General features: G+C 44.4%; 1 protein-coding gene across 1 annotated transcript in view; it reads right to left on the bottom strand.

The window, feature by feature from the left end:
• dnah9l (dynein, axonemal, heavy polypeptide 9 like) overlaps positions 1-16852 on the bottom strand; it is a 67826-nt gene that overhangs the window by 27513 nt on the left and 23461 nt on the right. The window contains exons 37-54 of the mRNA XM_049006337.1: positions 16659-16736; positions 16310-16442; positions 15125-15252; positions 14850-14998; positions 14437-14587; positions 13952-14083; positions 13698-13871; positions 11937-12141; positions 10171-10336; positions 9736-9838; positions 9178-9417; positions 8743-8904; positions 7955-8148; positions 7697-7859; positions 6821-6944; positions 5151-5293; positions 4303-4464; positions 2260-2493 (exon numbers count right to left, since the gene is read on the bottom strand). Of these exons, the coding sequence (XP_048862294.1) occupies positions 2260-2493; positions 4303-4464; positions 5151-5293; positions 6821-6944; positions 7697-7859; positions 7955-8148; positions 8743-8904; positions 9178-9417; positions 9736-9838; positions 10171-10336; positions 11937-12141; positions 13698-13871; positions 13952-14083; positions 14437-14587; positions 14850-14998; positions 15125-15252; positions 16310-16442; positions 16659-16736 (2841 nt within the window). The remainder of the gene's footprint in view (positions 1-2259; positions 2494-4302; positions 4465-5150; positions 5294-6820; positions 6945-7696; positions 7860-7954; positions 8149-8742; positions 8905-9177; positions 9418-9735; positions 9839-10170; positions 10337-11936; positions 12142-13697; positions 13872-13951; positions 14084-14436; positions 14588-14849; positions 14999-15124; positions 15253-16309; positions 16443-16658; positions 16737-16852) is intronic.

The following is a 16852-nucleotide window of genomic DNA, read 5'->3' as shown; positions in this document are numbered from 1 at the left end:
GTCCAATAACAAAACACCCCTCAGGATCAGATCGTGGGGGCCGTTCCTCCCAATCACGCCCCTCCAGTTCACACTTTTTCCCACGTGAGCACTGAAGTCCCCCAGCAGAACAAGAGAGTCCCCAGGAGGAGTGCTCTCCAGCACCCCTTCCAAGGAGTCCAAAAAGGATGGGTATTCTGAACTGCCACTCAGTGCATAAAGTGCAAACAACAGTCAGAACTCGTCCCCCAACCTGAAGGTGAAGGGAGGCTACTCTCTCGTCCACTGCGGTAATCTCCAATGTACAGGTGCCCAGCCAGGGAGCAATAAGTATGCCCACCCCTGCCCGCAAGCAACTCCAGAATGTAAGAGTGTCCAACCCCCCTCGCGGAGACTGGCTCCAGAGGCTCTAGGCTATATCTAGTCGGAACCTCACAACCTTGCGCACCAGATCAGGCTCCTTCCCCGCCAGTGAGGTGACATTCCATGTCCCTAGAGCTAACTTCTGCAGCTGAGGATTGGATCACCACTCCTGTTGCCACCCCTCACCAAAAATCAATAAATAGACAGACAGACAGACAGACAGACAGACAGACAGACAGACAGACAGACAGATAGATAGATAGATAGATAGATAGATAGATAGATAGATAGATAGATAGATAGATAGATAGATAGATAGATAGATAGATAGATAGATAGATAGATAGATTTTGTGAAAACATTTTGCTTACAGATGTTGTACTGGAGGCCTGCTGAACCTCAGATCCCAGATCCTGTTTTGGTTACTGCCATTTTATTTGCTAAACCGGTATGTTTTTCACAGTTGTTCATTTTTTTATTTACAACGAGGATCAATGTGTATTTAAATACGATTTAGAGAAAACATCATTAAAAACATTGCAGAACATTACTTGACATTTTCTTAAAGATTACAAAAGAATTTTGCAAAGCCTGTTTCACAGTAAAATTATTCGGAACAGTTTTGAAGGAAGCTGCTTTTCATTTTTCAATGCTTGATTGAATCCCTGTTCCTGCTGACTGATGTTTAGACCTTGAAATGTTAATGACAAATGTTGCCACTCACATTACCATCTGAATAAGACCCCCGCCACCCCACCACGTATTAATTTCAGTTCTTCGGTATACAGAAGGAATTCAAATTACCTTAAGGTTAAGTAACCCCCCTCTGTACGCAGAAGCAGCCCCGGTGAGACACAGCGCAGACTCTAAGGGACGCCTTGCAACAGAAATTGGTCTCATTTAAACAAGTTTCAGAAAAGTAAAAACACAAATAAGGCTCTAGGCACTCCTCCTCTAATGTATTCCATTAAGCGGCTCTCTCAGGAGAGCACCAGCCTGCATTTCAGTGCGCAAATAAAGAACGTTGCCCACAGATGAACACTGTGAATGCTCTCATACGGAGGGGCTGCCATTGGAAACCCACCACAACAGGTCCTCACGTAATTAAACTTCCCCCCAGTCTCCCACTTCATCATTTTAGCAACAGGAATGGGGGAGGGGGGAAATCTGTTATGATATTATTCATATCCGATTCTGTAAACAGAGAAAGCCAGAAATGGCTTTCGTTTGTGTGGCAAACATTACAATGGGCTTGTCTGAAGTGAGTATTCAAGGATTCCACAAATTTGCCTCCCATTGTTGTATTAAATGAGAAAAAGACATGTAGGTGTCAGTTAAATGCATCTTTGGTAAATGAATCAAAGGATTTTTGCGCATTAATAGATGTCACCACTAATTCAGTAGAAGTTTTTCGGAAAATGATGGCTTGGTAAATATACTCTAGGTATTTATGTTTTGTATCTGAGAAGCTGTATAAAGGTCATTGGCTTGGAAGAAATATTCTACTGTTTGTTTTAAATCCAGTTTATTTCACACAATAAAAACGATCATTTTATCTGCATCCCTCAACAATGTCATTAGAAAATAAGAATTTCATATTGTTTTAAGGGGTGAAATGTCTGGAAAGGTGCCTTGTTTGAGGGGGTAAGAGGAGACGACTTCTAGGTGAGTTCAGCCTTCAGCCATCCACAACTTCCTCTCCACGCTGGTTATATTGGTTGCAAGGGCACCAGGATTGGCTCACTTTAAGGCTGAGCAAATACCAACCAACCACAGACTATTTTAATAATTATGAAAATGAACAAAGCAAGCCAAAAAGAGATAAGCTTTCTGAACTTACACTTTACCAGGGCCATCCACCCTAAATCTCAAAGCTGGGGCCAGGCTTGGCCTAGGCTACGCCAGAGAGGTTCTCACCTGAGACGAGGTGGTCTGCAGCTTCTGCAGGCCGTTCTCCAGCCTCTCCATCTTCCGCACTAACTCCGCTCTCTTCTTGCTTAGCAGGTTGCCGTAGAGCTTCATGAACTCCAGGAAGCTCTTGGGTGTGGAGTAGTTGTAGTGCTTTTCGTTATGCTGGTACCTCACGCTCACCTCGTTCACGCTGGTGTGAGCGTAAGAGATGAATTCGCTGATCGATGCTCTGACCTCAGGCTAGAGAAGCAACGTAATACAGCTTACATTCCACAGTTTCACCACATCATGTCTTGCTCTTTTTGTGCACAAAACATGAAAAAAATTACACGAAATAGAAACCAGGATTCACATTTTACCACTGTATTTTTAAACACAATACCAGAGTCTTTTTTTTAAATAAAACACACAAAACAGTTGGGAAATTATGCTGAGGGGGTCAATGAGGGTTATGAAAAAATTGGAGATGTATCTCATTCTTGCACAATTATCAAAAAAAGATAGCTGTCCGTGATGCGTTCCTTGCCACTTCGTAATTGTTCATTCCAGAACGTTCTCTCCACCGCGATTGTTCTGAAACTACGCCGAATTCAGTCGCAATTGAAATGAGCCACTTATTACCTCGCCCACATTCACCCTTTGCTCCTTAATTTATTTCATAACAAATCAACTTAATCAAGCTCATTAAGTGTGATTATTAGCCATTTATTGTTGTCTTCTGCCATGCTCCGATGACAGGCAGGTTTCCCGCCCACCCTGTGCCTTTGACTCGCCAGCCTTGACGGCTCTGAGCCCCTACACTCAGCTGCCCGGTGAGTTCATAATCACATTTTACGCTCAGCAGGGACAAAGAAATTTAATAGCGCTTGAGACATTTCCTTTCTTTCCCCTGTACAAAAGTTTGCTTTTTTTTTGAGTAAATAAAAGTTAAATGAAATTGCATATAAAGTTCTGTATAAGTTAAAAGATCTACTTTTCAACTCTAGGTCTTACTTATAAGACTATGTGTGAATCGCACACGGATTATATCTATAAGTAGATAAATACAGTGTGAATCAGTATAAATAGATGCTTTTAATTCAGTCAAACACAAAGACAGCAGAGGCATTTTGAGTAAATCATGTTTTATCTTTAAAGGGCAGCTTATTGGCACAGATGTTGGGATGGTGCACAGGGGGCTCTTTCTGCTCAACACGGGGGGGGGGGGGGGGGGGGGGGGCGTTTTTTCCCCATGCTGGGGGATACTGCCTCCGGGGGGCACTCGGTTTCACCAGGATGCTCACCGAGCCCTCGTTGATGGCAGATGCTCATCTATCACGGGCTGACTGACGGCCGAATGAGAGCTCGCTGTTATCAAAGGCCCCCACTGTGTGCTAATTAACGCCGTCTCCCCGCTCATGAATTATTAATGTGCCACCGTAACTGATCAGGGGCAGCGGCAAATGGGCTCTGCAGCACGGGGTTGTCACACAGATGCACATGCCGCCGCAAGGGGAGAGACCCCCGCCTCAGGTGTCTGGTGGGGGGTCAAGGCCTCTATCAGAGGAAGGAACCCGTTTTTGCGACATGGATCAGCACGGCCTGACACAGCTACAAAGACTTTGGGTCTTTCCCAAAACAACGTGTCACAAGGTAATGGTGTCATTTAGAAGTAGGCAGCAGCACCATCATGAAAGAATCTTACAGTTACACTGTTACATTGTTACACTCTGAATTTACCGTTTTGTTAGTACACTAAATAATTTAATACAAATTTATTCGCATGTTAAGGTGGTGATTGAGGTTAATTGGGTAAGGTGTCAAAAGAGGACCTACTGCAGCATGAATTAAAAAAAAAAATCCATACCAAAGACGGCAGGTGTGAGATCCTTTAATAAGTTGATGTAAAAAGTTCAGCCATTTTTAATGAGCATGTTCCAGGAACCACGGTGCATAAGAGATCCAGGATGGAATGAGTGAGAAGGAACAGAAGCGCGAACAGAGACACTGACCTCGCAAAACGAAGCCAGCAGAGAACAGACACCGAGGAGAACAGATCCCGGCACTCACCTCTAGGCTGTCGATCTTCTCGATGAAGGTCCTGCTAACGGACTGCAGGGCCAACTGAGGCCAGGCGTGGAACCAGTCGATGGCGCTGCAGCTCACCAGGGCTGGGAACTTCCTCGCCCGGGTTCTCAGGGTGAAGCCGATGGGGGAGAAGCACAGAACGACCTGCGAGGGTACAGCAGGGGGAGAGCCAGGGAGACACGGCCATGCTGAGCATTCACTGCAGCGCTTATAAAAGCCACACAGAAAGTCACTCTGGAAACTCATTTCTCAAAAAAAGAAAAGACAGACACAGGCCTAGTATGTAACTGTAGAGTTGAACAGGTGGCAGACTTCTCACATTAAACAGTCTGTAAAATTATATTTTCAGGCCCACAAGCCCGAAAGCTCAGTTGAGAATTTTTGTATCTAATCCTTTCTCTATTCAAACAAAGGGACACCAGGCATTGTACCCTTGAAAAGGTATTATTTGTCATTATCCATATTTGCAGTGCGCTGAATCTGAATCATTAAAATATTCCTTCTGTACGACCGTCAGATTAATTTCACACAGGATAATCGTTTTCTAAAGCTGTATGGAATAATCACCTGCCCTCCGTTTTATAATGAACTGGATGAATTAAAAACAAAACTATTCCACAAAAATACTGGTCTTGATTATGACGTATGGAACGAGAAAACTTACAGCACGGAGTATGTGAGGGAATCATTCAGTGATAAAAACTTGATGATAACAGGTTTGCTTTACAATTTGGTTACAATGTCTGATGCAAATGATTTTGCATAAGAGTAACACCAGGAACTAAAACAGTGCACTGGACTGGATTTGACTAGAAGAAGAAGATACTAACTTTGAGCTGTCTGCGTATGCGCTCGATGAAGAACTGCCAGCAGTTATCTCTGGTGTCCAGGAGTCCCAAAGCCCGGAGCTCCACACGGATGGAGGAGATGACCGTATCCACCTCCTCTTCGCTGAATAGGTCTGGAATGTCCCCTGTCACACACACATCCAGCCCAGGCTTCACAGCTGTCATTTCCCAACATGCCTGCAGCTTGCCTGCACAGGCCTACCTGCTGAAATGAAGTAATCCCTCTATTGCTGTATGGACTAATTATACACACCAGAGGAATCACTCCATTACACCCGCACAGGCGTATCTACACAGGTTTATCTGCACCAACTTAACCATGTAGGTACACAGGCTTACCTGCGCAAGCCTACCCACACAAGCATATCTGCAAAGACTTATCTACACAGGCTTAGCTGCACAAGCTTATCTACACAGGCTTACCTACACAAGCATATCTGCACAGGCTTATCTACACAGATTTACCTGCACAATTTTACCCGAACAGGCTTGCCTGCACAAACTTATTTACACAAGTACACAGCCTTACTTGCACAAGCTAACATACACAGGCTTACTTACACAAGCGTATCTACACAGGCTTACCTGCACAAGCTGACCCACACAGGCTTACTTACGCAAGCGTATCTACACAGGCTTACCTGCACAAGTTGACCTACACAGGTTTACACAAAGCTTATCTACACAGGCATACACGAAGCTTATCTACACAGGCTTACACAAAGCTTATCTACACTGCCTTACTTGCACAGACTTATCTGTACAAGGAGCAGTGCTGCTAAGCAGAGGGACAAGATATTAACCTTCAGATCTGACCTCTGTCCTCAGCAATAAATATACTCAATGTAAGCCAGAGAGGAGCAACTGGCCAACCTGAGTTCTGTACCAAAATATATTCCAGGTCAAAATCTCAAGCGATCTCAGCGACATGATGCCAAAGTACAGATAAACTACACAGTACTGAGAGGGAACAAACATAATGCAGAACAATCAACACAGGGGGTATTATGATATATTAATGTGCAATAATCAATACAGCTATAGAGCACCAGGCTGATGACAGAGTAAGACATTTATTTCAGGATATAAGTTGTCCACCTTTTCCCTCCTTTTGTTTCAAGCTTTTATTTAGAAATCTCTATAATATAGATTTGTTCCAGAAGACAGGAGTCATTAGTACTTTTGTAAAGGTCAGTTGATTATAATAAGAATCTATTTCATTCCCTCTCATCATTTAAAGGGTAAATCAGCTTTTCATGGCAGGCAAAATGAGATACTTAAACAGAGGCCTCGCTCTCTACAATAACACTTAAACTGTGTTCTTTTGTGTGGGTTTTTTCATGTGAACAATAGCAAATTATATCTGGAAATAAAAAAGCTTTTCATAATGAATCACACATTTACTGATTGCAAATAATTGCGATAAGCGGCTTATTTTCCTTGGGTCGCCGAAGGTGACTTAATATCTGCGGTGAGACTAATGCGCGCGTTTGGCCCCTAACCCACTGCTGATGAGGCCTATTCACAGCACAGGCGACCCCGCGCCCCTCACCGTCTTCCGTGGCGAACTGCGTTCCATTAAAGGTTTGCCGAGGGGAGTGCAATTATGGTGAGCCCCCCCCGACCCCGCCCCCATCCCGCTCTGCGCATACCTGATGCCAGCATGTCATTGACAAGAACCAGGAAGCACTCATCTGGGACCTGGGCGTCTGTGTGCAGGAAGACCGTACCGATGTTCTTCACCCCCACCTTCATGTAAAGGGAGGCGATGTCGCTCTAGGGGACGGACACACAACGGGGAGAGGGAGCGAGGAGCTTAACTGCACTTCCAAGCACGCAGAGACACTCTGAACTTTAAGGAAATGGCTGCAGGGCTGGAAACCCGTCAGTTATGGGAAGCGGTCAGCTCCACCTCGGGCTCCAGCTACTTCGTTACCTGCCATTTGAAACATACACTGAATAGCGAAAAGTATGTGGACACCAACTTATCCAACATCTCATTCCAAATCCAAGGGTATTACTAAGAGGTTGGAGCAACATATGTAGCCTCTCACACCACGTTGCCGGTGGATTCTGCTGCCATTCACGTTGGGTATAGATGTTGGGGCATCAGATCCCTCTCGGTGAGTGTGTGGCTACCACTTCATAACTGAACTCAGATATTTCCACTTTGCAATCACTTCCCTTGTGGTTGACCAGGGCAGCTACTGACTTGCTGGAAAGATGATGCCAAGTTGAATGTCACTAACCTTCCATGCAATCACCCATCCAGGGTTTGAAACTGGAGATGGTATTATAATGTGCTTAATCATACACCTGTGTCAGCAATGGGTGAGTCTTAATTACCTAATTAACGGGGGTGCCTACATACCTTTTGGTCGTATAGTCATAGAAATTCACATAAATACTCTTGAAATGTCCCTCTCATGGAAGAAGCATCATCACTATTATTCTAACAAGCCCTTACGGACCGACCTGCAAGCTGAAGGAACAATGCGAAGTGTGGTTACATGACTCTGGTGTGATACCCTGAAGTCTCCGATGTTGTATCCTTTGCGCAGCGTGATCTGGAAGACTTCCAGGAGACTGAGGAAGGCGGCAAGACGGCACAGGCTCTGCTTGCCGCTGCCTCCCACTCCAATCAGGAGAGCGTTGCCGTGTGGGGCCTCCAAAATGCGGCTGATCCGGCACCTGTTAGAGGACAGAGGCTTAGGAACCTCTTAGGGCATATTTCTTGCCAGGAGATCAGATGGAGGAGCACCAGGTGGGCGGGCAGAGAGACCCACACGTGCTGCATGGCCTCCTCGAACAGCACCAGGTCCATGGCGGCATGTAGCTCGTTGTAGTGCTCCAGAGCGTCCACCAGCGTCTTCTGCAGACGCTCCCAGTCGGACACCCGGGAATAGCGTGGCTCCCCCAGACCATGGGCAAAGTGGCAGTAGATGAGTGGCTGGTGGATGAAGATGGACTCGTCGATGCCCTGAAGCAGAGAGAGAGCCGGCGTACAGGCAAGACATAATTGCACTGAGAGCAGGTTCAGTGAAGAGCAGCAGAGATGTGGATGCCTGACGGACGCCTTGAGAAGATAAAGCATAACACCTTTTAATCTGGAGCAAAAGTTGGGAGGAGGTAATCAAAATTGTATAAATCAATAAGGTAAACTCCAGAACTATATTTTCATAAAGCCAGAGACTATTTGCTGCTTAGTATTATTGGTATTCTATTCTATTCTATTCTATTCTATTCTATTCTATTCTATTATTCAAACAAATATACATGAAAATCCTAGATAAAAGTCCACCAACTTTCTAAGCTTGCAAAAAATAAAGATGCTATTAATGACTCTCATTCATATTATGCTTCTTTTTAATTTTTATTAGCATAATTAATTAGTGCTTGAACATCTAAAATAATGTCACTACATGAAAAAAACAACTGCAAGCTTCAGTCGAAGAATAAGAGACTTTGATCAAAACTATCTGAAGTCAGACCGAGTCAGTCCGAAATGTTATGGATCACAGAGCCAAAGAAGTCACTAAAATAAGTTTAGATATTACTGTCTGGTGATTCTCACCTCAAAGTACCGCTTCCCTGTATCCAGGAGGATCTTATTGAAGAGCTCAACATCTTTCTCCTCCATCAGTTTGTCTGAGTACACCCTGGAGGACTCGTGCAGCCATAGATGCACCAGATCAATGGGATAACGTACGCATTCCGGAAGGGCGAACAAGATCCCCTGAGGACACACCAACAACCGAGGGGGTGACGTTAGCCTCAGCAGGTGTTCTCACTGCTTGTGACACCTGCAGGTTTTCCCTTTAAATCTACTTTCCTGCACAGAAAAATGAGCCAAAGCTTAATGCTGTGCAATTATGGCTAGACCCAGGAGTGTCAATGAATTATGGTGCAGAAGTGTTTAAACATGGAAGTTTCATCAATCTCAAGGTGCCCACAACTCTGCAACCTTCTCCCTATGAAGAATTCTTGCAGTGCTTCCAGCTGAACACACCTGAAATATGCTGGACAGATCCCTCAGGTTGAAGATATAGTGGAAGCGGATGGCGGTGGGCAGGAAGTTCTGGGTCATCTTCTGATGAAGGCATATGGCCGCTTGGACAAGAGTCTCAACAGATTTCGTGACCCCATAGCTGAAGCCACCTTGCTGGAAATGGGCTGCCAGAATGCTGCTGTAGATGGTGGAGAGCGCTTCTGTGCCCGGGAAATGGACGGCAAATACAGAGAAATGTCTCTGCAATTGCAGGAAGCGAGAGAAAGAAAGAGGGTCTGTCAGTTGTTTTATCGATGTGAATGTAAGTAAGTGAGGAAGACACTGGGTGTTCTGCAACCATGGACAACCTTAATCCTGGTTCTCCAGATAAAACTCTTCTCAAACACTATAAGCGATTTGAGTATTTTATCCAATGCATTCGATTGGTCTGTGGTGTTTTCTTTTTTTTTGCTTTCACTTTTCGATGAAAATTGTTTCAAAAAAATAAAACAGGTAACATTCTCCTAAAAGGAGCAGGTATGTATAAGGTGTATGTAGTATGGTATGTGTAGTACTTACTTGAAGTCTAGGATTGATAACAAAACTTCCAGCTGTAGGGTTCATGCAAGTGATATACTGGCAGTTGTGGATCTCTTTCAGGGTCAACTTCTGTCTGTCGTACCTGAACAGTGAGCTAACATTCAACAGCTAACTAACAAGTAATTAGCACACTAACACATCCAAAAGTTATTTCTTTTTGAAATGTATGCTTTATACTTGTACAATAATATGCATATATGATATTGCTGTAGAAAAAGTCGGGAATTTTTTTGTTTTTATCACTGACCGTGACTCATTTGCTGATTACTGAACAGAGAAACCAGCAGACACATTTTTTGACAGTAATTATTGGCGGCACGAGCCACTGAGCATTAATGTGCCAGCTTCCACTTCCGCTCACATCCATCGTGATACACAGCGAGTCCCGGCACATCCCTCAAGCTGCTGCCGTACCAGTGGCCGTAGTCCAGGTGCTGCCTCACAAGCGTGTGAGACTGTACTGTGCCGTATGTGTCCACCTCTGGCATGTTCAGATCATCAATGAAGTATATGAGCCTTTTGGTGCCGGGAGGGGCATAGTTTCGGCCAGCTTTCTTCTCCAAGGGCTTTTCGAGAACACCTGTGGCATAGATGAAGAACTGGGTAACAGCCAGAGGTAGAAAGTTTAGGTTCAGAAAGTACAAATCCAAACCAAGATTTAGTTTCAACCAACCACTTGAGTATTTCGTGACTAGGACTGGGCGATATCACATCGATGTCGTATCACACATGACTAATAACCACCAGGGCTTCATATGAGGGGCGAAACATTTGGCTGGACACCAGCTTTTCGATACTATACAGACATTTATTTATGCCCACAATTTGTTAAGCTGATTAGTAGTGCGCGGCATAAAATATTAATGATGCATTGTACAGTATGATGCCCAAAAGTTACTAATCAGTATAAATTCGGTATATCCTTATGTTTAATAAATGTGTTGGACAAAAGTACCGCCACACCACTAATGTCTTTTTACCTTGTTTATCCACAAGATCTCCTCTTTAAACGATGATGTGGCTGCTGAGCTGTTCCTTTCTTCACCGCCACTTCAGTGCGATATACCAAACCACAGTATACCTAAACAGTATTACGCGGTGTGTTCCGCTAACAGAATTTAATAATGATATGACGCGTGTCACAAAAAGCATCTCATTAATATTTTAGCCATACTACCAATCAGCTTAACAAATTGTGGGCGTAAACAAACACCCATATGGTACTGAAAATCTGGGGTCCGGTCACATGTTTCACACATCTTCTGAAGCCCTGCTGATTATTGTGCATGCATGTGAAATCACCCAGCCCTATCTGTGACTGTGACTCTTCATATTCAACTGTTTGGTTGAAACAAAATCTTGGTCTGGAATTGTACTTTCTGGACCTGAGCTTTCCACCTCTGGTAACCACGACATCACTAGGACCGCAAACGGTGCCCGTACATCCTATGCAGGGTCACAGTCAGCCTGGAGCCTACCCCAGAATGCACAGGGATCTCCAGACAGGATTCCAGGTCATGACAGGCCACAGATAATTTGCAAGCACAATGAAGCCTCTGCAAACTGAACCCTCAAAGCCAGGGCTAAGTTCTGAATGCACAACCCTGGAGATGTAAGGACAAAGTGATAAAAACGGAGGCCCCAGGCTGCCTGTACATGAAGACAGAAAATTATTCTCTTGAACTAATTATTTCCAGGGTCACAAAGTGTTTTTTTCAGAACCAGAAGTTGCAATTATATACTTTATACTTATATACTTTCAATGACCATCATGAAATAATCAGAAATTGGGTAATTAGTCATTATTTGTAGACCTTTTAACAAACACGTTGTGATATGATTTGTAACTGAGCAAAAAATAATAATCTTTCATTTTTGTTCATATATTATAAAAGGCTTCATATTTAAAAAGGCAGCATGTGTTTTTAATTTTGGCAACAAGTAATTAAAATCGCGAGGGCGATGGAACAGGAAGCATTTTGTACTTGTGCACATGCGCAAGCTTGTGTTGGCTGCAAGTGGTGCTTGTTAGTCACCCGCCAGTGCGCTGCTGCTATGGCAACAAGCCGTGCTTGCACTAAATGGACGGTTTAGGTCAGGTACGGTGGGAATGCGACCAATGAGGACCAGAACATGGCAAGTGTGAGTGCGGGGTGGGGGCAGGGGAGTCGGCCACCTACGCTGCAGCATGGCGGAGGTGGTGTAGTAGTTGAAGGGCACTTTGGTCAACACGTAGTCTTCCTTCAGCCGGGACACCCTGTCTGACACCAGGATGGTCTTGCCCACCCCGGCATTGCCTACCAGCATCACTGGCTTCCCCTTCAACAGCAGCAGGTCCATGAGGTATGTCAGGCAGATGGTCTCCGCGGAGTGGACCAGGACCATCTGGGGAAAGGAATTACAGATACTAGCCTCACCTGTTGCTGCATCTGGGGAAGGAACTAATAATGGAGGGTCTCTAGGAGGCGACCTACAGGTCTCTAAAATGTGCATCTAGATGGATTCATTTACTCGTGGAACTGTAATTGAGAAAACAAGAAAACTGAAGAACACAATGCTAAAACCATTTTTATTTTCCACACAAATGAGTTATGAACCACTGCTTTCAAAAAATATAAAGACATTTATAAAGAATCTATGCTTAAATAAAAAGAAAAAGGATTTAGCAAATGAATGCAATGAGAGCCAATAATTAGTTGCTGAAAAATAATATTAGAAATAAGTAAGGATATGTATTCAAGGGCATAGCTTTGGGCTGAACATTAGGGGTGTTGAGGTCTCCACCCATTTAAGGGACTCCAGGGTGTTGTATTGGCTGCTTTTGATTATTGGGGGGATTACAACCCCCCCATCCCCCCATAATTTACACCCAATGTATGTATTAGTAGAAACCCCTTAAGTGCAAATTTGAGTCAGCGTCACAGATATGCCCCTATTGCCCTTACAGGCGAGGGTGTTGCAATGCATCAGTCCCCCCAGTAAATGTTATCACAGAGAAGTCCTGCTCATGTAAAACAAGCACAGAAGGGCAATCTGGAGACAAGCCCTTCCAAAGGCCGTTTATCAGCCTGAAATGCAATTTTCTGCATTAACACACCACAAACTGCCTTTTTCTCCCAACAATTTATGGCAAAAAAGCCCGACTTATGATTATCAAACAACAAAAGGGAGGGCGAACAGAAGGAAAATCATGCAGACAAAGTGGCGTTAACTGAACAGCCCCCCCCCCCCACCATCCGCCTCCTACACGGGGCTCTCCTGGCTTTGGGGGCAAGGAACGATTAGGGGGGGCTGATGGAGGTGGATTCAACCATGGGGTTGGAAGGGGGATGACATCGTTTGATTTTTAACCATTACTGAGTTTTTGTAGAGCTGCAGTCAATTTATTTTATTTATTCTAATGAGGAGCATTAGGCGCGCTGTACAGAGGCACGCCGCATCGATCGCCTCGTTAATCACACTTTGCAGGCACTCACAAATCAAGTCCTAACAGCGAGCACTGAATCAAGGGCAATGAAGCAGAGACTCCTTCACAATTTATGATCTTTCAAATTGCATCTTTTCAACCATTAAATTGCAAGATACCATGAATTTTTATCTCCGCTACTTTAGTCCCGTTATTGATTCTGCCACGTGAAATACAGAAAAGTCATAAATCTGGGCAGTCAGACAAAATTTAAGTCACATCTTCAGAAAAGAGACGGAATGGCATGAGGATGAGCCGACAATTTGCCTTTGAGAACAAATACCAGGAGAGATAAAACCATAAGAAACCAGTTGGGATTGGAAAAATAGCCCGGTAGGGGGAGCACCCCACTGTCACCTTGAATTCCACTCAGATCTTGATTTCGGGTCTGTACCAAAAGGTAAACAGTGAGAGAATTCTCCTAAGATCCCGCAATCACCAGAAGCAGCGGCACAGTCAAATTACGGTTCACCACCTGTAGGGGAATGTCTGCTTCCAGCTCAAAGGAAGGTGTCTTTTCACTCCAGTGGGTGAATTTCTTGCTGTCAGGGTCAACAAAGTAGTCGAAAACAGTGCCCTGAGAAGGAAACTTGATCACTCTCATCTCCTTGGCCCACCAGCGGCTGAATATGGCACGGTAGTCAATGAGCTGTGGGAAGAAATGCGACAGGGAAGCGGTCAGGTGCCACCACACGTGAAGGTGAAGACGAAGGACAGTGGGAGACTCACGTGGTCCTGAAAGAGTGCCCCCCCGAAGGCCCAGACACAGGCGAAGACAAAGTAGATCTCATAGAGCTCCCGGGGAGAGTCTGGAGGGGTATTCTCTGCGGTGAGTAGGCAGTCCAGCAGGGAGCACAAGGTCTGATGGGACAGATGGAGGAACCAGAATATAGTTACTTTCCTACAATACACTCGCATGACAAATGTTGCTCAGATATAATTGAGGCATCTGACAATGCGATCTCAACAATTAGCAAAACGAACATACGCCGTCAGTGACATTTTCACATAAATCACCTCGGATCTCTGCACTTTTGGTCCAGAAAACGGAGACTTCATAATTTTGCAAGTAACGGAGGGCGCACAACGGAGGAATAAAAGTTTGATAAAGTACTTTCACTCCCGAAGTGAGAAGTTAAACTCCAGTAAGAGGCCACCAAAAGCAGACAAAATTCAGGAAAATTAAACCTTACAAGAGCTAAAATGCTACTTACCTGCACCATACTGTTTTCAGGAATTGGTGTAATTGTTTTCAGATTACATCTTACTTGCTCCAAGCAGTAAGGAACATACTTGTCAAACAATATAGTCAGATTAGCTCTTTCTGATTGAGCATGTCGAGTATCAATCCAGCTCGTTACATACCTAAAAAAGAAACAAAAGCACCTCTAAAGAGACTCAATTATGGGCATAATGCACAGAGCGACAAAGCCAGCTGGTGGCTGCTTGCAAAAGTGGAGAGTTAACCCTGTCAGCCTTGAATTGAAGTCGTGACACAACTGTGGTTTCAAAGAAATATGGAAAGTTGCGGCCAAGTATCTGATGTGAGTGGCACTGCTGGGACAAACCCTGCCTGAATCCGGATTTTATTACCATTGCATGACATGACAGGTGGGAGGACACTCACGAATTCCAGCCAAGGTCCTGCGTGTTGACGTACAGGATACCTGCCCTGGACACAGTGGCTGGCGTGGCGGCCCGCAAATGGCTGATCTCGAAAACCAGCCTCATGGAGGCTGTGAGGGAGATACGCTCATTGCTGGCCAGCGTCAGGACCTTTTGGGATAAGGAGCTACTGTTAGCTTAGTATGGCTTTTGGAGAGATTTAAACCAAGGCCTTAAGTGTAAAGGTTACATACAAAGAGTATTATGGGGCTTCCTTACAAGGATGAAGCTACTCACCTTGTTGTCATCCATGACCGTGTTTAAAGACTCGATCCACATTGGATCAATGTCCCCATCGAGAACAATCCACTTAGGGCCATCGTGGGACATGCTGGAGAGCTCTCTCATGGTCGAAGAAAAGAGGCCTAAACAGAAAGTACCAATACTTTTGTTGTCATTCTCAAACTTTCAAAATAGACCACGGAGGGCTCTGAAATAAGCCTATACAGACCTCTCAGAAAAGCAACTGCAGATCATAAAATGTGCATTTACATGTGTTTCTGCAATCTGGAGATCTGAGGCACCTGGAAGTCATTACATCGCAAAAAAAGAAGCACTGGCCAGAAAATACATCTGCAGGGAACACGCTAAAGCGATTGCCGCACCACAGAACTGAGGGGAGGAAAAACAAATCTGTCATAAACATTGAAAATAGGTTTTCACACTGACATTGAGATTTTCGCGACTGGAATAAAATTATAATCCATTTCACTTCGAGCTGCTTCCAGCCTTCCACGTCTCAACCAGCCGGCCGCAGCCAGCCGGCCGCGGCCAGCCGCAATGGTATTCAACTAAACCTCAGAGGGATCTAAAAATGTCGCCCAAAACAGCTTATCAAGTCATTTTAAACCTCGCATTGTGCCCAGTGTAGCTTAAAGAAAACTGTCTCTAAACGCTAGTGCTTGCATTTTTCCCAGTGACCGCAAATATTTAATTATGTCCTTCAATACTCAGAATTCGGAATACAATGGTATACTCTCTATATATCAGTGTTGCAGGGAGGCGAACAAGGCATCACTGCGGTCTGACATCTCTTGTCTTGTTGCGGGTTCGATTCCTGCGGAGGGTGTATGTTAGTCCTTTGCTTATGCAGGTTTTCTCTGGATATTCCAACATCCTCCATCATTCCAAGAACGTGCAATTATTCAAGCTGATAGTTGATTTCTCTAAATTGCCCATAGTGTGTAAGTGTGTGCCCTTAAATGGACTGCTGTCCACTGTCTCGCACCTGAAATTCCAGTGGCCTTCAGACAAACATCTGTATATTACCTTTTTAAAAAAAAAATTCTGAGGAATCATTAGTAAATTTAACAATATTTTAAATGTTCTTCTGTTACTACAGCAGAGTGGTAATTTTATTAAAAAACCAGAGAACAAGAAAACCAGAGTCTGGTCTGAGCATAAACACTGTGTCTATCTCACCATCTTTCCATTCTCTGGTGGCGGGGTGGAGGAAGCCGAACAGCTCATCTGTGGTCACGGCCTTTGGGTTGATGTCAGTCCACATGGGTTTTAATTTCATGTTGGCGTAGGTCATATGCAAGGTTTTCAGGATCTTTCAAATCACACATAAGGAGAGACAGTATCACATCTTCCATGGCTTTTACATTTTTTTTTCTCTAGTCATTCAGCAAATAAAATAGTCATTAATTCAGACTTGTTTTCATGCTAAATGACTCTGCTGTCAGCATCCAGAACATGCTCTCTCTCTCTCTCTCTCTCTCTCTCTCTCTCTCTCTCTCCTGAGAACGGCTCACGTGTTCAGGCGCACCTGGCTCTTCCCTGTTCCTGCACTCCCCACCACAAACACGGAGTGTCTCACAGCCAACAGCTCCTCCAGCTGAGTCACCTGTACCAACACGTGGGACAATTAGTCCAATCCATGCGCACTCTCTCTCCACATTCACAGTGAATTTCCCCATTGGCGTGGCCTGATTCTGCTATTACTTAAAATAGCTAAGGCTA

This window comes from Brienomyrus brachyistius, chromosome 1 (genome assembly GCF_023856365.1).
Source record: "Brienomyrus brachyistius isolate T26 chromosome 1, BBRACH_0.4, whole genome shotgun sequence".
NCBI classification, from domain to species: domain Eukaryota; kingdom Metazoa; phylum Chordata; class Actinopteri; order Osteoglossiformes; family Mormyridae; genus Brienomyrus; species Brienomyrus brachyistius.
The sequence above is the reverse complement of the archived record's forward strand: the minus strand, read 5'-3'. Positions and strand labels throughout refer to the sequence as shown.